At 36.9% G+C, this 21,865-nt stretch overlaps 1 protein-coding gene across 5 annotated transcripts in view; it reads left to right on the forward strand.

The window, feature by feature from the left end:
* The first annotated feature begins 1,229 nt into the window (after positions 1-1,229).
* The window catches only part of PNISR (PNN interacting serine and arginine rich protein), a 28,468-nt gene continuing 7,832 nt past the window's right edge, over positions 1,230-21,865 (forward strand). The window contains exons 1-8 of one of the 5 annotated variants that reach the window (XM_012182730.4): positions 1,230-1,330; positions 10,304-10,384; positions 12,710-12,828; positions 14,457-14,645; positions 16,002-16,225; positions 17,701-17,872; positions 19,010-19,200; positions 21,537-21,674. In XM_012182730.4, the coding sequence (XP_012038120.1) occupies positions 12,741-12,828; positions 14,457-14,645; positions 16,002-16,225; positions 17,701-17,872; positions 19,010-19,200; positions 21,537-21,674 (1,002 nt within the window). In that variant the 5' untranslated portion in view covers positions 1,230-1,330; positions 10,304-10,384; positions 12,710-12,740. Of the gene's footprint in view, positions 1,331-10,303; positions 10,385-12,709; positions 12,829-14,456; positions 14,646-14,873; positions 16,562-17,700; positions 17,873-19,009; positions 19,201-21,536; positions 21,675-21,865 lie in introns of those variants that run through there. The other 4 variants (XM_012182731.4, XM_042253380.2, XM_027972431.3 and 1 more) reach the window with 4 other exon arrangements.

The raw sequence follows: 21,865 nt of genomic DNA on the forward strand, positions 1-21,865 counted from the left end.
TTAATGTTACTCTCTAGAAAGACACTTTCTAACATTTAGTTGAGAAATACTGCATTTTATCTTCAGAACATTTTTGTTTTCTTTGTAGTTCCTAGTCTAGAAATGGATACTTTTGATACCTGAACATAATTCCTGTTAAAAACATCATGGAATCAAAGTATTCCATTTGAAGAATCGCATTGCATAAGTCCTTTCGGGAGGCCATCTTGTGGTTGAAATAAAGGAGCTGCTGCTAAGTCGCTTCAGTCGTGTCCGACTCTGTGCTACCCCAGAGACGGCAGCCCACCAGGCTCCCCCGTTCCTGGGATTCTCCAGGCAAGAACACTAGAGTGGGTTGCCATTTCCTTCTCCACTGCATGAAAGTGAAAAGTGAAAGTGAAGTCGCTCAGTCGTGTCCGACTCCTAGCGACCCCATGGACGGAGCCATGGGATTTTCCAGGCAAGAGTACTGGAGTGGGGTGTCATTGCCTTCTCCGAATAAAGGAGCAGCGGGACGGAAACTGGACTTCGCTGCCTCTTTTCCCTAAAGGTCGTGGGGAAGGAACGAAACATCGGGACTAGCCGAGTGAGGAAGAGCTTAGCAAGTGTCCCCCGGAAGGGGGCGCGATATTTTCGAGGTTAGCAAAGACCCCCCCGCTGGGGGGGGTCAGCTAAGGTCTCCGCTATCTCTCCATCCAGACCAGTCATTTCACCAACGTCCGGTCTCTCCCTGGAGGCGGAGCCCTTGGAGGCGCTCGGTGAGACCCAAGCTTGGAGTATTGTGGAAGTTCGGGCCGACCCTCGTGGCCCTGACTTACGGCTCACGGTGCACCGAGCAACCCGCCAGTTGGTTCGTTTGACCCTGGGGCCCCTCCGTAGTCTGAAAAGTAGTGCCGCGAACTCAACCTTTATGGAATCCAACACACATCCCCTTGAAATAGGATCGCGCTGCTAAAGTAAAAATTTTGAGCGCGCTCTGTACAGAATACTTAAAGTCTTGGCTTTCTGTTCACTGTGAAGATAAAAATGGGTCAGGCATGGCGCTGGATACTTTAAACGGTAAAGTACAAGAACGTCCAGATATTTGCATTGTGTTCTTTACAAAGTCGAGGTGGGTTTGCCCATAACAAAAATGGCGTCTCAACATGTTAACCGGGTACAGTCATGTGCTCAAAGACCTGGATAGGGGACAGTATGGCTTCAGGTGACTAACGGATGTTATTATTATTCACTTCCGGGTGAGACTAATCGGGCGCCATCTTGTCTTGTTCGTGGAGAAGTAGAAGCATCGAAAGGGTTGGAGAGGTATTACAGGAACGGTGGCGACAGCGGTGTTCCGGAAACAGAGTGGGTAAGTGGTGCTGAACGATTAGGCGCGGGGACTTGCCAAGCCATTACAGCTTTCTTGGTTTCTGTGGCGAAGGTAGCATAACTTAAACACGTAGCCTGCGTACGCTGCTTGGGGCGACCGCTGGAACCTCTTCTCCCTTAAAGCGGTGGCGTCCGCCTGACTTGATGAATCACGGCGATGCTCCCGGTGAAAAGGAAATGTTCTTATTGAAAGAGAGTGCTCACGAGCTCTCCTAACTACGAGAGTTCCTTCTCCGATGAGAAGGGAGTGATTGTTGGGCTCCTGACCGGCCGTTAAGCACTGCGCGTGCGCAGTGGGAACCCTCTTATGGGGAGGGGGTGCAGGGGAGCAGCGGAGGCGGGGGCTCGGCCCTGGACCTTCTGTGTCTCGTAGCTGAGACTACGCAGGCGCAGTCAAGGGCAACTGTGTTCTTTTAAGTACAGTTAGGTTCCTTATAGTTTGTATTATCCTTGTATTTTTAAAGTCATAGAGACTGTCTTAAACTTCGGGAAAGAAAGGTAGCATCCGACATTTCAGTTTCATTATCCTGTAGAGGATACTATTGTCGTCTGAACCTCTCGGGTCCTCGACAGATTCTGATTGTTGGTGGTTAATTCATAGAACAGCAAAATAAACTTAGAGTTTCTCGTTGGAGTGCAGCAAGGCAGAGGCAACGAAAACTGTTTTGTAAGGTGATGTGGGCTGTAGGTAAGGTAAATCTGTTATTTTAAGGTGTTCTTGAGACTGTTTAAAAAAGTATTGTTAATAGGCTTTAATTTTTTTAGAACAGTTTTTGATTTACAGAAAAATTGAGCAGGTGGTACAGAGTTACCGTATAAACTACTTCCTCTCCCCCACCCCGCATACACAGTTTCTCCTATTAACTTTAGTATGGTACGTTTGTTATATTGAATGGACCAATATTAGTACATTATTACATAAAGTCCCTAGTTTATTCACATTGCCTAAGTTTAAACCTAATATCCTTTTTCCAGCCCAAGATCCTATTTAGAATATCATATAAATGTAATGGCTATATGTCCTTAGTCTTCTTTGGTTGTGACAGTTTTTTAGGCCTGCTTTGTTTTCTATGGCTTTTACAGGCTGAAAATTCATACAGTGATGTCCTAACTTCAGTGCCTCAAAATATGACTATATTTGGAGATAGGATCTTTAAAGAAGTAAAATGAGGTCATTAGCATGGGCCCTACATGTTATAATGAAACTTCAGTAATGTTATAATAATAACTTCCCTCTGTGTACTACTCTTTTGGAAAAAAAAGAGAAACGCTTAGCAGCCTCCAGAACAATGAGGAAATAAATTTCTGTTGTTTGAGTTATCCAGTCTTTGGTACTCTGTTATGGCAGCCCTAGCAAAGTAACACAGTGATCTTGACAATTTCTAGGGGGTACTGGCCAGATATTTTGTAGGGTGACCTGCTATTGGAATTTGTTGTTTTTCTCATGATAAGATTGGTATTAGGGTTTTTGAGGAGGAAGATCACAGAGGTTCAGTGCCCTTTTCATCATGTTGCATCTAGGCTACGTACTATGAACATGACTTACCATGTTGATATTGACCTTGCTCACCTGCTTGAGGTAGTGTTTGTCAAATTGCTCAGGAGTATACTCTCCCCTGTCCACTTTCCCCTTTCCATACTGTACTCTTTGGGAGTCCCTTTGCACAGTCCATACTTAAGGAGTAGAGAGTTAAGTTCTTCCTCCTTTATGATGGAGTATCTACATAAGTTATTTGGAATGCCTCTGCATAGAAGATTTGTCTCTTCTCTCCAGTTTATTTTAATCACTTATTTATGTCAGGATTCATAAATATTTATGTCATATTTGTGTTGTAATCCAGTACTACTTTATTTTATTGCCCAAATTATTCCACCTTTGGACACAGGTAGCTCTTTGAGTTGTCTACTCTGCACATTTGACATCCTCCCATGTTCCCCATCCCCCTTTTTGAGCATCATCTTACTTCCTGGCACTGCAAGATGCTCCAGGCTCATTTTGTATATTTCTTGCCCCAGTTCTAAGAATCAGCTATTGCTTTACCGATCCCTGATTACTTTCATTACTTGGAGAATGGTATTAGAGCAAAGGTAAGTGTTTTTGTTGCTATTGGGGGTTGTTTCCTTTAGCTTTTCTACAGTTTTTTTCTTCCAGATTTATTTTTCAAATATCACTTGTTTTTGTTGTCTATAATCAAAGGATTCAGTTCTCCAGTATTTTTTGATTACCTCTCGAGTTGTAAGCTATGGACGTATTTCAGTATATACTAAAATGCATTTCACACCAAGTAGCAAAAAAAGTTACGACATTTCAAATGATTACAAGGTTAACTTTGTTAGTTCCATTTTTAAGTAATCTGATTTGATCCAAATATATTCTTTTTGACTTTGAGGTCAGTTACCATGAGTGTAAGACTGAAATGGCAAGGGGTAAGGAGGTTGTTGCATTTTGTGGTTTGTGTTTGATGTGAGAAACTTCATTATACGCACCAAAGAATGGGTATATTTCTATATTTCTTTGATTTTCCAGTTGGTGCATTAAGGGCTTTAAAACAAACACTACATTTTCATTCTCATTCATCTGTCATACAGTCTATAAGATGACTTTTGCATATATTAATGATTGTCATTTAAATGAGTAATTTTAAGAACCTCATAGCATGATTGTTCTAATATAGAGTCATCTAAGAAATAAATATGATAATTTATGGTCATTTCCGGTTGTATTAGTTTCATAGAGATACTGTACCAAATTGCCTGACTGACTTTAAAGCAACAGAAATTTGTTCTTTTACAGTTCTCCAGCCTACAAGTGTTTGACTGAAATTAAAGGTTTTGACAGGGTCATGCATTGTGTGCTTGAGAGTCCTCCCCACCATTCTCCTCCTTTTCCTTCTTCTCTTTCTCTCTGCTCTAGGGGAGGGTGTTTTCTTGCCTCTTCGAAGTTTCTGTTGGTTCCCAGCAGTCTTTGGCTTTCCTGGGCTGTAGACAATTTACTCCAGTCTCTGCTGCTGTGGTCACATGGCATTTTCCCAATGTCTGTCTCTCTTTTTCTTAAGATGCCAGTCATACTGGCTTAGGACCCACTTTAATCCAGTATGACCTCATTTTAATATATTTGCCAAGACCCTATTTCCAAATAAGGCCATGTCGGGGTAGAACTTCAACATATATTCTCAGTTCAGTTCAGTCACTCAGTCATGTCCAATTCTTTGTGACCCCATGAATCACAGCACACCAGGCCTCCCTGTCCATCACCAACTCCCAGAGTTTACCCAAACTCATGTCCATCGAGTCGGTGATGCCATCCAGCCATCTCATCCTCTGTCGTCCCCTTTTCCTCCTGCCCCCAATCCCTCCCAGCATCATGCTCTTTTCCAATGAGTCAACTCTTTGCATGAGGTGGCCAAAGTATTGGAGTTTCAGCTTCAGCATCAGTCTTTCCAATGAACACCCAGGACTCTTCTCCTTTAGGATTGACTGGTTGGATCTCCTTGCAGTCCAAGGGACTCTCAAGAGTCTTCTCCAACACCACAGTTCTAAAGCATCAGTTCTTCAGCACTCAGCTTTCTTTTAGTCCAACTCTCACATCCATACATGACCACTGGAAAAACCATAGCCTTGACTAGACGGACCTTTGTTGGCAAAGTACTGTCTCTGCTTTTGAATATGCTATCTAGGTTGGTCATAACTTTCCTTCCAAGGAGTAACATATCTTTTAGCAGAACACAGTTCAATCCATAACACTGGTCATATTTATAAACTAGATTTTTGTAGCTGTGTGTAATAGTGTGCATGATCTGATGTAAACCATGGTTGTTGATCTTTCTGGTCTTCCCAAATCCCAGTTGTTTCCAAGGAAATAGCAGTTAATTTAATCCTGTGAAGGGAAAGTCTTGCAGCCCAGCTCATCAATGATCACATTTCTCTAAATTTGAGAAATTGAGCTTATGGTTCTTTAAAACTAAGCAAAGAATGAATAGATTGAAATTGATTTTTGATGTTACAAAGTCAGAGATGCAGTACTAGAATGTCATCCTCATCAGTGAATATTAATATATTTACTTGATAATAAATTTCAGTGAGTAAAATATTTTACCACTAAATATGGGCAGAGCACTTTGGAGAATTCAAAATAATTGTATTTCCTATGCCCTCAATATTCTTGAGTCAAGATAAAACACGTAAAAATTTTGATGATCAGCTTCTTGGTTCTTTGTATCTTTAAAAATCTTTAGTAGATTTGTTTTTTAAAATGCACTGTCATAATTAAATAGTTCAAAGAATACAGAAAGAAAATAAAAAATTAAAATTAACTGATCTCTGTTTTCCCTCTCCAGAGCTTACCAGTTTCAAGAACTTTTTGGTAATTTAGTAATTTTCTATACTAAATTGCATTCTTAAAAAATAAAAAACTTTGAGTGGCATCATTATTGATCCTGCATCATAATTTTTTTCTGTATACAATTCATAATACAATTTGTACATCAGTATATGTCAGCATATAAAAATCTACCTTATTCATTTTAAGGGCTAAAAATAGCAGTTCACTGTATGGTTCACTCTTAACTCACCTATTGCCTTTTGAGTGTCACTAAAAGCAGATGTTCACTGTTACAGACATGCTACAGGTTTTTGAATTAGATGGTGAGTATGCTCATCCGTGGTTCTAAGTCCCTGAAGTGGGATTGCTGGCTCAGAGGGATGAGCATTTAAAATTGTGATAAAATACTCTACTGTTAACTTGCCTTCCAAAAAGACTGAAACTTTGGTGTTCTGCCAACATGCTTGTTCAACATTCATTTTCTGTAGCCAAGTAAAGTTTCTCAAGTGCAGGTTTAACTGAAGCATTTTATTGTTGTCATTGTTCAGTCACTCAGTCATGTCCGACTCTTTGTGACCCCATGGACTGCAGCATGCTAGGCTTTCCTGTCTTTCACCATCTCCTGGAGCTTGCTCAAACTCATGTCCATTGAGTTGGTGATGCTTTCCAACCATCTCATCTTCTGTCATCCCCTTCTCCTGCCGTCAGTCTTTCCCAGTATCAAGATCTTTTCTAATGAGTCAGCTCGTCGCATCAGGTGGCCAAAGTATTGGAGCTTCAGCATCAGTCATTCCAATGAATATTCAGGATTGATTTCCTTTAGGATGGACTGGTTGGATCTCCTTGCAGTCCAAGGGACTCTCAAGAGTCTTCCCCAACACCACAGTTCAGAAGCATCAATTCTTCAGCACTCAGCTTTCGTTATAGTCCAACTCTTAACGTCCATACGTGACTACTGAGAAAACCATAGCTTTGGCTATACAGACCTTTGCTGGCAAAGTAATCTCTCTGCTTTTAATATGCTGTCTAGGTTTGTCATAGCTTTCCTTCTAGGGAACAAGTGTCTTTCAGTTTCATGGCTACAGTCACCATCTCCAGTGATTTTGGAACAAAAGAAAACAAAGTCTGTCACTGTTTCCATTTTCTCCCCATGTGGTTTCCATGAAGTGATGGGACCAGAGGCCATGATCTTTGTTTTTTGAATGTTGAGTTTTAAGCCAGCTTTTTCTCTCTACTATTTCGCTTTCATCAAGAGGCTTTTTAGTTCCTCTTCACTTTCTACCATAGGGTGGTGTCATCTACATATCTGAGGTTATTGACATTTCTCCCCACAACTTTGATTCCAGCTTGTGCTTCATCCAGCCTGGCATTTCGCATGATGTACTCTGCACATAAGTTAAATAAACAGGCTGACAAGATACAGCCTTGACATACTCCTTTCCCAATTTGGAACCAGTCTGTTGTTCCTTGTCTGATTCTAACTGTTGTTTCTTGACCTGCATACAGAATTCTCAGGAGGCAGGTAAGGTAGTCTGGTATTCCCATCTCTTTAAGAATTTTTCCACAGTTTGTTGTGATCCATACAATCAAAGGCTTTAGCGTAGTCAGTGAAGCAGAAGTAGTTGGTTTTATTCTGCTTTTGTCACAATTTCACATTGTTTCCATATTTTTCTCAGCCTAAGTGTATCAAACACTGTATTTGAATAATAGCTTTTATAAAAACTTTGGAGGGAACAAAGCTTTGGAAAGTATAGTAAAAATAGAAATGGTTGGTTTTAACAAACAGAGAAATGGTGTAAGTGATACAAATCACTTTTGAAAATATGCACATAAAATCTCTATATAGAAAAAGTTGAAAAATTTTGCTTTGTTTTGTTTTAATAAAAGCTTCAGCTTATGATATTGTGAGAAATGGGAGCAAAAAGTTTTGTGGTTTTTTTTTCCCCCAAAGATAAAATGAAATCTGGATAACTCTTAGATTGCTTTAAGGTAAGAAAATGGAATTGAGTTGAAATGGGTTGGCTTGATCACCCCTCCCTGTCCCCAGTTGTAAACTTGAGTGCTATCAAAAACATTGTGAGAAAGTCTAGGTGGTGATATTAACTGCTACTTATTGAAGCTTTTTGTGCCCAGTTTTTATATATTTCCCACTCAATCTTCATAATAACCCTGTGGGATAGACATTTATTATGTCTACCACTTTAGAGTTGAGAAAACCAAGGATTAGAGAATAGTTAATTTCCCCATATTCACATAGCTAGTGAGTGGTATAGATAGGCATCATCAGCTTGTGTTCTGAAGTCTAGGTGACAAGTGATAATCAGAAAACTTAAGAAGCGGAATTGAAAAAATTGGTCTTGACAACCATTAAACATGAGTAAGTAAAAGAAACTGTTTTTAGAGTGGTTTCCGGAAAAGTAAATGTGTGTCTTGGCAATGATGATTGTCAACATACATCACTGATATGTTACAGTGATTTTATTATGTGCACATCTATTTGCAACCCCAGCAGACACTATATAGAGCTTATTATAGTCCCTGCATTGTATGAGTTTACAACCTACCACAGAAAAATCTATGCATTAACTCTGATGTGCTGTTAGAGCTTTGTAAAACATAGCAAACTGTGCTTAAACACCAGCCTTTTGGTTCTCATGTATGTAAGTCAACAATTTTCTTATCATTAACAAGGTAAACAATAAAAGCAAACAGAGGGAAAGAAGAACCTATAGGCTTATTTATTCATTTGTTGTTTAGTGACTGCAGGGTCATAGGCTTTAGGACAGCAAGAAGGTGTCCAGTACCTTTGGAAGGTCTATCAGCTTTAAAAAGGTATTAATATAATGGGAAGAAGATGAAACTATTTGAAGGACAAATTGTTCTCACCTTGCTGATGTAATTTTTAAACTTAGAATTCCATGGAAGACTGAATTTATTACCTTATTTGTATCATTAATTTCATATCAGATAGACGAGATCTTTTAAAATGTTCCTTTTTTTTCTTGGCATATATGACAGTTGCAGCTTTCATTCCAATCCCAAAGAATGACAATGCCAAAATGTTCAAACTGCCACACAGTTGCACTCGTTTCACATGCTAGCAAGGTGCTGCTTGTAATCCTTCAAGCTAGGCTTCAGCAATATGTGAACAGAACTTCCAGATGTACAGGCTGGATTTAGAAAAGGCAGAGGAAACAGATCAAATTGCCAACATCCATTGGATTGTAGAAAAAGCAAGAGAATTCCAGAAAAATATCTACTTCTGCTTCATTGACTACTCTAAAGCCTTCGACTGTGTGGATCACAACAAACTGGAAAATTCTTCAAGAGATAGGAGTACCAGACCACCTGACCTGTCTCCTGAGAAACCTGGATGCAGGTCAAGAAGCAACAGTTAGAACTGGACAAGGAACAACAGACTCATTCCAAATTGGGAAAGGAGTACATCAAGGCTGTATCTAGTCATCCTGCTTATTTAACTTGTGTACAAAATGCATCATGCAGAATGCTGGGCTGGGTGAAGCACAAGCTGGAATCAGGATTGCCAGAAGAAATATCAACAACCTCAGATACGCAGATGATACCACCCTTATGGCAGAAAGTGAAGAGGAACTAAAAAGCCTCTTGATGAAAGTGAAACAGGAGAGAGAAAAAGCTGGCTTAAAACTCAACCTTCAGAAAACAAAGATCATGGCCTCCAGTCCCATCACTTCATGGAAAATAGATGGGAAAAAATTTGAAACAGTGACAGATTTTGTTTTCTTGGGCTCCAGAATCACTGCAGACAATGACTGTAGCCAAGCAATTGAAAGATGCTTGCTCCTTGGAAGGAAAGCTATGGCAAACCTAGACAGTGTGTTAAAAAGCACTTTGCAGACAAAGGGCCATATAGTCAAAGCTATGGTTTTTCCAAGTAGTCATGTATGGATGTGAGAGTTGGGCCATAAAGAAGGCTGAATGCCAAAGAATTGATGCTTTCAAGTTGTGGCGCTGAAGAAGACTCTTAACTTGGACAGCAAGGAGATCAAACCAGTCAATCCTAAAGGAAATCAACCCTGAATAGTCATTGGAAGGACTGAGGCTGAAGCTCCAATCCTTTGGCCACCTGATGGAAAGAGCCGACTGGTTGGAAAAGACTCTGATGCTGGGAAAGATTAAGGGCAAGGAGGAGAAGGGGGCGACAGAGAATGGGATAATTGGATGGCATCACTGACTCGGTGAATGTGAGTTTGAGCAAAGTGTGGAAAATAGTTTGAAGGACAGGGAAGCCTGGTCTGCTGCAGCCCATGGGGTGGAAAAGAGTCAGACACGACTTAGTGACTGAACAACAATGAATGACAGTTCCTAAATTGCTGGACGTGTTTTATATTGTTAGTGAGTTGTTCAAGTAAATAAAAAAGAAATTTTTGAAAGAAAAATGTTTTAAAAGCTTTGCTTTCTCATTTTTGATGTACTGGTTTCCTTAAATTTACAATGGTAAATATTTTCTTATAAAATTAATGGAAGAAAAAGTTTCAGATTAATTTGGAGATGATCACACTTTTGTGTTGCATCTCTAGAATTTATTTTTATTAATTCTCATAGCTCTTTATTATTAAAGTACAAACGTTCACTTTTTTTTTTTTTTTCCAGGGCATAAGTAATCTTGCTGCTATGCTTCCAAGCTGTAGGTCTGAATCATCCTAAATTTTGAACAGAAGGTGAACCTCTGAGGTTAGTCAAAATAGCAGTTGGTGTTTCTTCTGGCTGTTCCTCTACTTATTTGTTTCCTTTTAGCTAAAGTTATTTAACGTATTCAAGAGTGCTAATGAGTCATTAGCTTTTAAAGAACTTTAAAGGTATAGTTGGAAAAGAGGAAATTGGAAAAAAGATCAGAAAAAGAAGCTTGGAATTGATACCCAGTCCAGTTATTGGCCTTAAGTGTGGTACTATTTAGTGCCTGTTTTGCCTTATTCTAATAATACCATTATAATAGAACATATAATACAATTAGAAGACAAGTAAGTGCACTTGACTTATGAGTAAATAAGGTATAACAAAGGAGTGCATCTTCCCTAATTCACAGTGTTCAACTGAGAGGTCAGGATCTGCTGCGGATAGAAGTATTTAACATTGTGAGAATGCAGCAAAGATAGTTGCAAATGCTACAAGCCTGGATTGTAATAGCCCATTGTTGTATTTAAGTTGGAGAAGGCAATGGCACCCCACTCCAGTACTCTTGCCTGGAAAATCCCATGGACAGAGGAGCCTGGTAGGCTGCAGTCCATGAGGTCGCTAAGAGTCGGACACAACCGAGCAACTTCACTTTCACTTTTCACTTTCATGCATTGGAGAAGGAAATGGCCACCCACTCCGGTGTTCTTGCCTGGAGAATCCCAGGGATGGTGGAGCCTGGTGGGCTGCCGTCCATGGGGTCACACAGAGTTGGACACGACTGAAGTGACTTAGCAGTTATTACTTCCATAATATGTGGCTGTCATACTTTTTGTGATTGTGCAATACTAAGAAATAGTTTTGTTCTTAGAATAGAGGAAAGGGTCTGAAAGGATGCATTTAATAAATATTTATTTAATGCCTGCTATATGTTAAGGCCTGGGGTACAAAAATGAAGAAACATCTGCCTACTATGTGTGTCATTGATTCTTGAACAGGGTTGTATATCTGAGTTGGAAAAAGTATAAAAATGACTTGTAGGCATTTAAAACTTTTTACTGTGAAAGTTTTCAAGCTAGTTTACAGTTTTGTCCCCGTACTCATCACCTAGATTTAATAGTTATTAACATATGTCTTTCCCCCCTACTTTTCCATCTTAATTATATATTAAGAAACCTGGTCTTGGGGGGTTCCAGGTGACCTAGTGGTTAGGATTCTAGGTTTCATTGGTTCAGTCCCTGGTCAGGGAACTGAGATCCCACAAGCTGCATGATGTGGCAAAAAAAAAACCTTGTCTTGTGGGCTGTCTCACCTTGTAGATTTGTCTGATTGTTTCTTTTGATACTGTTTAGCCAATACTCTTGTCCCCTTGTAATTCCTTCACACTGGAAAGTGAAAGTCACTCAGTCGTGTCCAACTCTTTGCAACCCCATGGACTATACAGTCCATGGAATCTCTAGGCCAGAATATTGGAGTGGGTAGCCTTTGCCTTCTTCAGGGGATCTTCCCAACCCAGGAATCAAACCCAGGTCTTCCACATTCCAGGGCTGGGAAGATCCTCTGGAGAAGGGAAAGGCTACCCACTCCAATATTTTAGGCTTCCCTTGTAGCTCATCTGGAAAAGAATCCGCCTGCAATGTGGGAGACCTAGGTTTGATTCCTGGGTTGGAAAGATCCCCTGGAGAAGGGAAAGGCTACACACTCCAGTATTCTGGCCTGGAGTATTCCATGGACTGCATAGACCATGGGGTCACAGAGTCAGACACGACTGAGTGACTTTCACTTTCGCTCAGTTGGATTCAGGTAAACATTTTTGGTGAAAATAGTAATTATGGGGACATAATATTGTGTCTCATTGAATTTTTGATTTCCCATCAACTTTTCTTCTAAGACTGTGTGAATCAGCTGTTTTTATTAGGTTTGACAGTATGACTGCTTTCTAAATCTATTCTACCTTCTGCGTTCATGGTTTTCTTTCATTAACTAGAACTATTTGATAACCCTCTTCAGTAAGTCTTGGATTATGGGAGGCTAAATAGATAAACCTTTTTTTCTTACAATCTTCAAAATAATTACATTCCACAGGTTTATATGAGATTTTAAATTAAATTAGAATTAGAAAAAATTAGAAAAATTAGATTTTTCCCCCTTTGAGCTAAATGGATTAGAGCTATGCTTTCCTCCAAACTCTTGACACCAGCATTAACATGAAATTTTCTATTCTTGCTTGCCAACCAAAAAATTCCAGTTGCTTCTGGCAACCTTTTGAGCAGAATTTTAGAGCTCTGATGACATAAATGTAAAATCATATAATAATTTCTGATGTGTGAGCTTTTTTAACATTAAATAACACTCATTCTCTCTTTGTTAAACTATTTTTTGAAGACAGAAAGACAGATATATTTTAAAAGTCAGGATGTGGGATCAAGGAGGACAACCTTGGCAGCAGTGGCCTTTGAACCAACAACAATGGATGCAGTCATTCCAGCACCAGCAGGATCCAAGTAAGGAAACAAATTGAATTTTGGGGACTAGAGTAGGGAGTTATATAGAAATGGGTGGAAGATAGGCACAAGGATTAAGGGAGGTAGAATTGAAATTGGTTTATTGGGTCATTTTATGGTTGGATTTTAATTTTTTCTCTTGAATCATCTTAACCTAGCATACATATCAAGGAATGGATTTCCCTTTGGAATATTTTTTCAAAGGGTAGAAAGTTTTGTATAGATTTCATATTTCTAAAACTGATTTAGTTCTTGTTTTCTGAAGAAAGTCTTTCTTAAATGTGTTGCTTAAGTTAATCATATTTCTGCTGTTAATTCTGAGTCTTAAGATTCTGTGTAGATCATAATCAACTGATGGTATACTATATAGTTTTAAAACCTCTCTTTAATATGAAGTATCTCAAACTTATATAGATGCAGAAAAGGGTATAGGGATCCCCCATTTATTACTGAGTTCTAACAGTCGTTAATTCATAGCCAATTTTGCTTAATTGGTATGACCTCTTCTACTGCCCTGTGTTTACTGAGTTAATGCTTTCCTATTTCTTTTTTTTTTTAATAGCTACAGAGCATTCTGTTATAGGACTGTACTGTAATAAATCTACTTTTAGATGATTGATTGTGACTTGACTTTTTGAAGACATTCCCCTAATTTTGTATACATACCATTATTACTTATCCAGTTATTTTCTTAGGAAAAAAAGCTAAGAAATAGGTTTGATAGATCACAGTTGTACATTTAAAGTTTTAGATATACATTACCAAGTTTAACTGCACCTTTGTCAAAATGTATGAGAATATATTTATTTAATCTTAGCTAAACTGAGATGTAAAAGCCTGTGTCTTAGTCTACATTGTTTACTTTATTAATACTGTTAGATCTTAAAACGTTAGCTATAGTTTTTTTTTTATGATTTTTAAAACTTTTATTATGAAATAATTATAAGTTTATAGGAAGTTGCAAAGGGATTACAGGGACTCTCATGTAATCTTTATCTTGTTTCCTTGAGTGGTTACATTTTACATGTTTATGTTATAACACGAAAACCAGGAAATGGACATGGGTAGTACCACATGTATGTACAGTTCCAGTCACTTTAATCACATGAGTAAAAGCTATAGATTTTTGATGGGGATAGAGGAAACAATGAATTTTGAATAAAAATGAGTAAGAAGTTGTTGAGATATATTTTGACTAGAGAAAGGAGTTAAAGATGCTAAACAAAGGTGACTGAGAAGGAACAGAAATAGCTAGCTATACTCACCTGAGGTGTGTAGGATCCAGTGTAGACCTGAATGGGACCTGTCTGAGAAAGAGTGAGTTTAATCATTTGTTCTTATAGTGATTTTTAAAAAGAGTTTAAAAATTCAGTGAACTAAGGTACAGGGAATACATTTTCTTAGGAGTAATACTAGAAATTGGTTATTTTGTAAAGTCCTTTTCTGAGTGTCTTAAGTCATTTTGTAACCTGCATATGCATTATTTTTAGGCATTTTTTCCACTATAACATTCTATAATATTTAAAATCTCTAGTAAAGATTAAGTCAAATGCTTCTTTTACATAGAGGCACGTTCTTTTAGCTCCTACATTCTGAATGTCAAATTCTGCTGTGTTAAATTTTGTTAGGCCAGATTGACTGGGCTGCATTGGCTCAAGCTTGGATTGCCCAAAGAGAAGCTTCAGGACAACAAAGCATGGTAGAACAACCACCAGGAATGATGCCAAATGGACAGGATATGTCTACAATGGAGTCTGGTCCAAATAATCATGGGAATTTCCAAGGGGATTCAAACTTTAACAGAATGTGGCAACCAGGTTTGTTGTTTATGTTTTCCAAATTTTAGGACTTAATTTTAAAATAAAATGAGGAATAAAAGTAAATTGTTTAATCTGCTTAGTTTTATGACTTCTTGAATACTTCTTGAAGACTAGGTAGTTTCAGTTAGATTTGACCTTGAAATTTTATGGTTAAAATTATTCTATACTCATTCTCCTAGCATTGTGGCACTCAGTTTGATTCTTTTCTTGGTTCTTCATTCCTAGGCTGACAGGGGCTGGGAACACTGGAAACCTCACTTGGCATCTAGGGAAGAGAGCATTCTATGTCTCTCTGTTGCAACCTCTGGCCTTTCAGCAGCAGCACTGGCAGAGCAAAACATGTCTAGTCTCTAATTAAAGAAAAATTGTGTCATTTTCTGACAGATTAGTCTGTCAAATATACTCTGCCCCTACCATCTGCTCATTTTTCTCTTCCCTTTTTTCAGATAGTAAAGATCTTCCATAAGTTTTTATCTGTATATTTTTGTTTGTTTGTTTGCTTTTTTTTACTTTATAGTGTGATTTAGGTTCCTTGATGCTAGTTCAGTTTTCTGACTTGTGTTATTTTTAGCAATCACTTCAAATTATTTACAGATGAAGCTTACATTTGAGTATGTTAACAGTGAAGTCATAGCTCCATTTTCTTATTAATACTTATTGTTTCTCAGTGTGAGAATGGAAAACTCAAGAAGTAATCCTCTGATATCACTTTTAAAATAATAATGAATATTCTAATCTTTAATATTGAAAGAGAGTTCATTTCTAGTTTTCTTGAGTCTGTGCCAAATTTTCCCACATTTGAAAATGTTTTGATTCCTAAGTTCGTCGATGATTCATCTTGGCATTCTCATTCCCCAACTTTACTGTGCTGGCTTTGTGTCCCAGGCAAGTGATTTAAACCTCTGTGTGCCTCAGTTTCCCCTCCTGAAATTGGCGAAAATAGTACCTGATTTCTTCCTACCTCACAGGGATGTTGTGAGGATAAATGTGTTCATGGAAGAAAGAAATTATATAAAAATCTGAAGGTATTATTTTTATGGTATTGTTACTGAACACAAATAGAAAAATTGAACAAAAATTTGCTTTGAATTTTGTTATGTTCATTAAAAGTAATTTTGGGTATTTGGTTTCCATTTGTTTAGAATATAAATTAGAGTAGTAGTTAGCACATTTGAATTATTTATTAGATTCATTGCTTATTTTTAAGATATACAAAAGGAATTTGACCAAGAAGTCATAGATTTTTTAATCTGTTTCTTTACTGAAAAGTCTAGCTTTCTTGAGATCTTAAAAATCTGTGTTGATTTTGTTATAACCCCCTGTTGAATGTTTTTATGCCTGAATCCTAAATAGAATGGGGAATGCATCAGCAGCCCCCACACCCCCCTCCAGATCAGCCATGGATGCCACCAACACCAGGCCCAATGGACATTGTTCCTCCTTCCGAAGACAGCAACAGTCAGGACAGTGGGGAATTTGCCCCTGACAACAGGCATATATTTAACCAGAACAATCACAACTTTGGTGGACCACCCGATAATTTTGCAGTGGGGCCAGTGAACCAGTTTGACTATCAGGTGAAAGATATTTTGTTGCTTTAATATTGTAGATGTGCACGTAATCCATTCTTTGGAAGTGTCTCATCAAGAGTATCTAAGATATGTGTTTCACTTTTCAGTCTTGTACAGATAAGCACGTATGTGTCCAAAAAAGTTACTAGTTTTTGAGTATTAAAATAATTAGGTTTTTGTTTTCTGGGTTTTGATTTGCTTAGGAAAATGGTATAAAAGACTGTTAGGGAAAAAATTGGATAAAATGAGAAATGTGTAAGTGCAATAGCTATGATGTTTTGTTTTCTAATTTATAATTTCAAGATGGTACTTTTAAATATTAAATAAAGTTTAGAAAATGCACAGTAGTTGAATACATTATTTATCAAAAATAGATTATGGTTAAGACATGAATAAAATACATGAAGAACATAGATATCTTCCTAAATGCAATTCCTTCTGCTGTGTAGAGTAAGACTTTTTCTAGTGTTGTCATTTTTTTTTTCCCATTCTAACATGACATGTTAATGGAATTGTACATACTTCCTTTGTAGCATCTGATTCATTCCTAGGGACATAGAACTCTATGGGGAATAGTGTCATGTGGGGCTTTATTTTCTCTAATCACTTTGCCAGAGTCTACCCTAAATTATAGTGCTAGGTGTTATTTTGAAATAATTGATTGCCATTTGTTACCTTTAAACTAAGCTATCATTTAAAATTTTGGAAAAAAACCCATATGTTGTTTCACTAATTGTGTGGATAATGGTCATAAATGTGAACAATATTAATTAACCTTCAGACAGTACTCCCCTTATTCATACGTACTTAGATACCTTTTTATAAGAATATTTGATATACAGATATGACAGCTTTTGTTTATTTTGAAAAAATATAGTCATGGGGAGCTTCTCCTCACACAACATTTGCTCATAGATCCCCATGCTAACAAGATAAAAAGCTCTGTTGGCATCTGTCTTGGAAAAGCCTCTGAAAATAGGAAAATTGCAACAACAAAAAAATTAATACAATGATTCAGTAGCTTTTATCTTTGATTAGTTATTTCTTGCAAGATTATAGAAATAACAAGTTCATAAGTAGGAAGTTGTAATTGATTTAATTTTTTTTTCCTGTAATTTTCTAGTTACCGAAAAATTGACATTTATTTGATTTCTTGGTAGTGGAAGGAGTAGTTGATAAATGGATTCAGAATGAAAAAGCTCATATTAATATATATCCTTTTCTATACTTCTTGAATGTAGTATATTAAAAACTGGATTTTACATGGCTCTTCGATTTACATAGGCAGAAAATCTTTATCTTTCTTAAGAAAAGTAAGCCTAGGTTCTTAGGGCTACAGAAATATCGGTGGATATTAGAACCATGGAAATCTTGGATTTGCTGCACACATGGATTTCTACTGTCCCAGTTCATAACACACGTGTGTCCCAGAGAGTATATTGTATTAATGTGAAGAAAAATAAACTGCAATACTCTTTCAGCATGGGGCTGCTTTTGGTCCACCGCAAGGTGGATTTCATCCTCCTTATTGGCAACCAGGACCTCCAGGACCTCCGGCACCTCCCCAGAATCGAAGAGAAAGACCATCGTCATTCAGGGATCGGCAGCGTTCACCTATTGCACTTCCTGTGAAGCAGGAGCCACCACAAATTGGTAGCTATTTAAATTTAGGGAACCACAATTGGCATGATTTCTTGATGATGTAAAAAGGATGCTTTGTTTTCTTAAATTGTTCTAATACTCTCATATGTTAGGAACTGATACTTTAAAGTCCTGCCATTTTATAGTCATAAATCTTAAAATTATAAAAAAGATACTATCTAATAATACTTAGTTTTCAATAATTTTCTTTAAATCTTTTGTTATAAAATTTAAATTTATCGTAACCATAACATGTTAATATTTCTTTGATGTTGATAGATACATTTTGCCAATATATGATCAGTTCCTCCTTTTAAAACTTATTCATTCTCTCTTTACGGACTCTTTCCACTCTCAGTTCATTGGATATACTGTTGTCAGATTGATTTCTTTGATTTATTTCATTCACTTTCCATAGTATTTTGGCAAAAAAAATTAACTTTTAAATAACAAAATAGAACTATTTTATTGCCATCAGTAAGTTACCTATATATGTTCCTTTTTATCTGGAATTCCAAATCTAGCACTTAATGGACATTTAAGTCTTTCTTTTTTAAGTCACAAAGTAGACATTTTATTAATAGAAAGATTCTGACTTTTTTAACTTAAGGAATAATACTCAAATGAATTCTTAATCTGAAGGCTCATGGTTTTGTAATTCTTTCAATATTTTAGGAAACCGCATAGTATAACAGTTGGCTCTGAATTACCCCACATCACTACTTATTGTCTTTATAACCTGGAACACAACACTTAATCTCTTTGAGCATCAGTTGCATCACTTAAAAAAGATGAAGTGCTCTTTTAAGGCTTTTATAAGATTAAGTGAGATGATGGACTCTCCCAGTGCTCTGGCACATTATAAGCGTTAAAGCCATATTTACTTTTGCTATTAAAAGTGATGATTTTATTTATTTATTTATTTTATTTTTAAAAAATAAGTGATGATTTTAAAGAAAAGCATAATGTTTAGTGAATTGTTTTTATTACCACTGTCTTGCTAGAGAATGATAATATTTTCTACAAGCACTTAAAGGGCACCAACATTTTTTTTTAACCTACAAGGATTATAGAAATTTAAGAATAAAGAACTCATGCATTTATGATTTTTGCTTAACTGACATGAATATTTTGTCCCATGTGAAACAGATGCAGTAAAACGCAGGACTCTTCCAGCTTGGATTCGAGAAGGTCTTGAAAAAATGGAACGTGAAAAGCAGAAGAAGTTGGAGAAAGAAAGAATGGAGCAACAACGTTCACAATTGTCCAAAAAAGAAAAGAAGGCCACAGATGATGCTGAAGGAGGAGATGGCCCTCGTTTACCTCAGAGAAGTAAATTTGTAAGTAGACTTTCTTGATCTGAACTCCTTGTGACATCTATGTGAAAAACTTAACTGACTTTCTGACTTAATTCATTTGGTATGATAATCTCTAGGTCCATCCATGTTACTGTAAATGGCACTATTTCATTCCTTTTTATAGCTGAGTAATATTCCTTTGTGTGTATATATGTATATACACACACATACCACGTCTTTATCCATTTGTCTGTCAATGGGCCTTTAGGTTGCTTCCGCGTCTTGGCTGTTGTAGGTGGTTTCCACAGTGGCTGCACCAGTTTACCATTTACAACTACAATATATCATTTGTATGTGGAATCTAAAAGAATACATATGGGGAATCTTAAAAGATACAAATGAACTTACTTAAAAAACAGAATAGACTCACAGACATAGAAAACAAACTTATGTTTACCAAAGGGAAAAGATAGAGGGAGGGATAAATTAGGAATTTGGGATTAACAGATGTACACTACTATATATAAAATAAAAAACAAAGACCTATTGTGTAGCATAGAAACTGTGTTCAGTATCTTATAATAACCTATAATGGAAAAGAATCTGAAAAAAAGTGTCTATTAAAGCACTTGTTATATGCCTGAAACATTGTAAGTCAAATATATTTCAACTTTTTAAAGTTTATGAAAATTAATAAGTATTAATTTAGTCTTTGAAAAGTACTAGAGTAGTATCTTTGAGATTAACTTTCAGTTAAGTATATTGGAGTTTATTTTTATATATATTACTGAGGGTAGTAAGGAGAAAAGAGGGCAGCAAATATATAAAATGTTTCATTTCAGAGAGAAACTACTCAGTGAGATGCTAGATAATAGGTTTTACCTTGACAAACAAATCTCTTCTCCTTTATTGTAGTACAGAGAACTCCCCAGTGATGGCCTATAAAGCAGCTATACTTACACTCAAGGATATAATAGCTTAGTTTTTGACAGGTACTGAAAGTAACATAAGGTTTTAACTCTTTAAATCTCTTATCAGATGGCATGAATGGCTTGAGAATTTTTTTGTTTTTAGCAGCTTGACAGCCACAGCAGTGGCCTGTGTGCAATTCAGGAAATTCTTCTTCCTCCCAAGGCCATTTTTTTCCTTCAGAAGTAAGTTTTAAGGACAGCCAATTAATTGTTGGCTCAGCTGGTAAAAAATTCACGTGCAATGCGGGAGACCTGGGTTTGATCCCTGGGTTGGGAAGATCCCCTAGAGAAGGGAAAGACTACCCACTCCAGAGTTCTGGCCTAGAGAATTCCATGGACTGTTATAGTCCTTGGGGTTGCAAAGAGTCGGACTGAGTGACTTTCACTTCACTTCAATCAGGTACTGGTTTTGCTTCAGTTCCATGAATGCCATAAGCTACTTTTTTTTTTAACAAAACGATACCAAAGATGTGATTTTGTTCTGGGTGTTATTAAGATAAGAAACAACAGGCTGCCACTTTTAAAATTTATCTTTAAAAAGAAAAAAAAATTTTTTTTAAATCTCTACATGAAATAGTAGATTTCCCAGTTTGATTTTTTTTTTTTAAGTGTCCAAAAAACCCCTCAAAACTGGAGATTGTCCTCCCTTTTCTCCCAGATGCCTTTGGACTTGTTTTTACATGTAGTCTTCCTCTGGTTCGAATAGTCTTTCCATAGTATTTTTTAGGTTAGGTGATCACCTTGGCTTTTACTTAGTACGATTGTTAAGAGTGATTTCTTTGCCTGAAGAAGAATCTACCTTTTAAGATGTGCCATGTGAATACTGAAAACCTAACACTATACAGAGACAAACTACTGGTATTTCCTCTATCTGAAGTAAGCCTCATTTCTTGCTTATCTGTCCATTATATAGCTAAAAAAAAAAAGCAAATTTCCGTAACCAGTTCAGATCTGGAAACTGACTTTAGTTTTGTTTTTTTTTAAGTCACATGATTTTAGGTAAAAAGCTTAAATTTACAGCTATAAAAGTTATACGGAGTATATGACTGTGGCCCATTTATCCAAAATTCTACATACCACTCATCTCAGGACCATCATATATAATGTATATTAATTAAATCAATCTCTGGGCATGATGTGCTTCTAGTTATTTATCTTAGGAAAACTTAACTAAGGGAAAAAATTGAAATTGATTCTCACAAGCCATCTTGTAACCCTGTATTTCCTCTCTTTAAATTACCACATGAGATCTGTAGCACAAAAGTGTTATTTAGAGAGAAATTTCATTTTTCTGTATCTGTTTCATAGACTTTAATTTGGGGTTTTAAAATAGAATATTTAAGATAATTATTTTATGACATAAGCATGAATTTGGGTGGCCCAAAAAGTGCTGTTACTTTTTTTTAGGATAGTGATGAGGAAGATGAAGATACTGAAAACGTTGAGGCTGCAAGCAGTGGAAAAGTCACCAGAAGTCCATCTCCAGTTCCTCAAGAAGAGCAAAGTGAACCAGAGATGACTGAAGAAGAGAAAGAGTATCAAATGGTAGAATGTTAAATTTCTTACCTTTACCATATACTGGCTTAAAAAAATTTTGGGGGGGATGTAATGACATTCAGCATTATATTGTAGGATTTATCTTGTTAATAATTTAAAAAAAATTTTTGGTTGGCTATCTTAAACTTGGGAACTTGTAAAACAGTAATAAAATGTATATTTGCTGGGCACTAGTGTCT

This window comes from Ovis aries, chromosome 8 (genome assembly GCF_016772045.2).
Source record: "Ovis aries strain OAR_USU_Benz2616 breed Rambouillet chromosome 8, ARS-UI_Ramb_v3.0, whole genome shotgun sequence".
Classification (NCBI taxonomy): domain Eukaryota; kingdom Metazoa; phylum Chordata; class Mammalia; order Artiodactyla; family Bovidae; genus Ovis; species Ovis aries.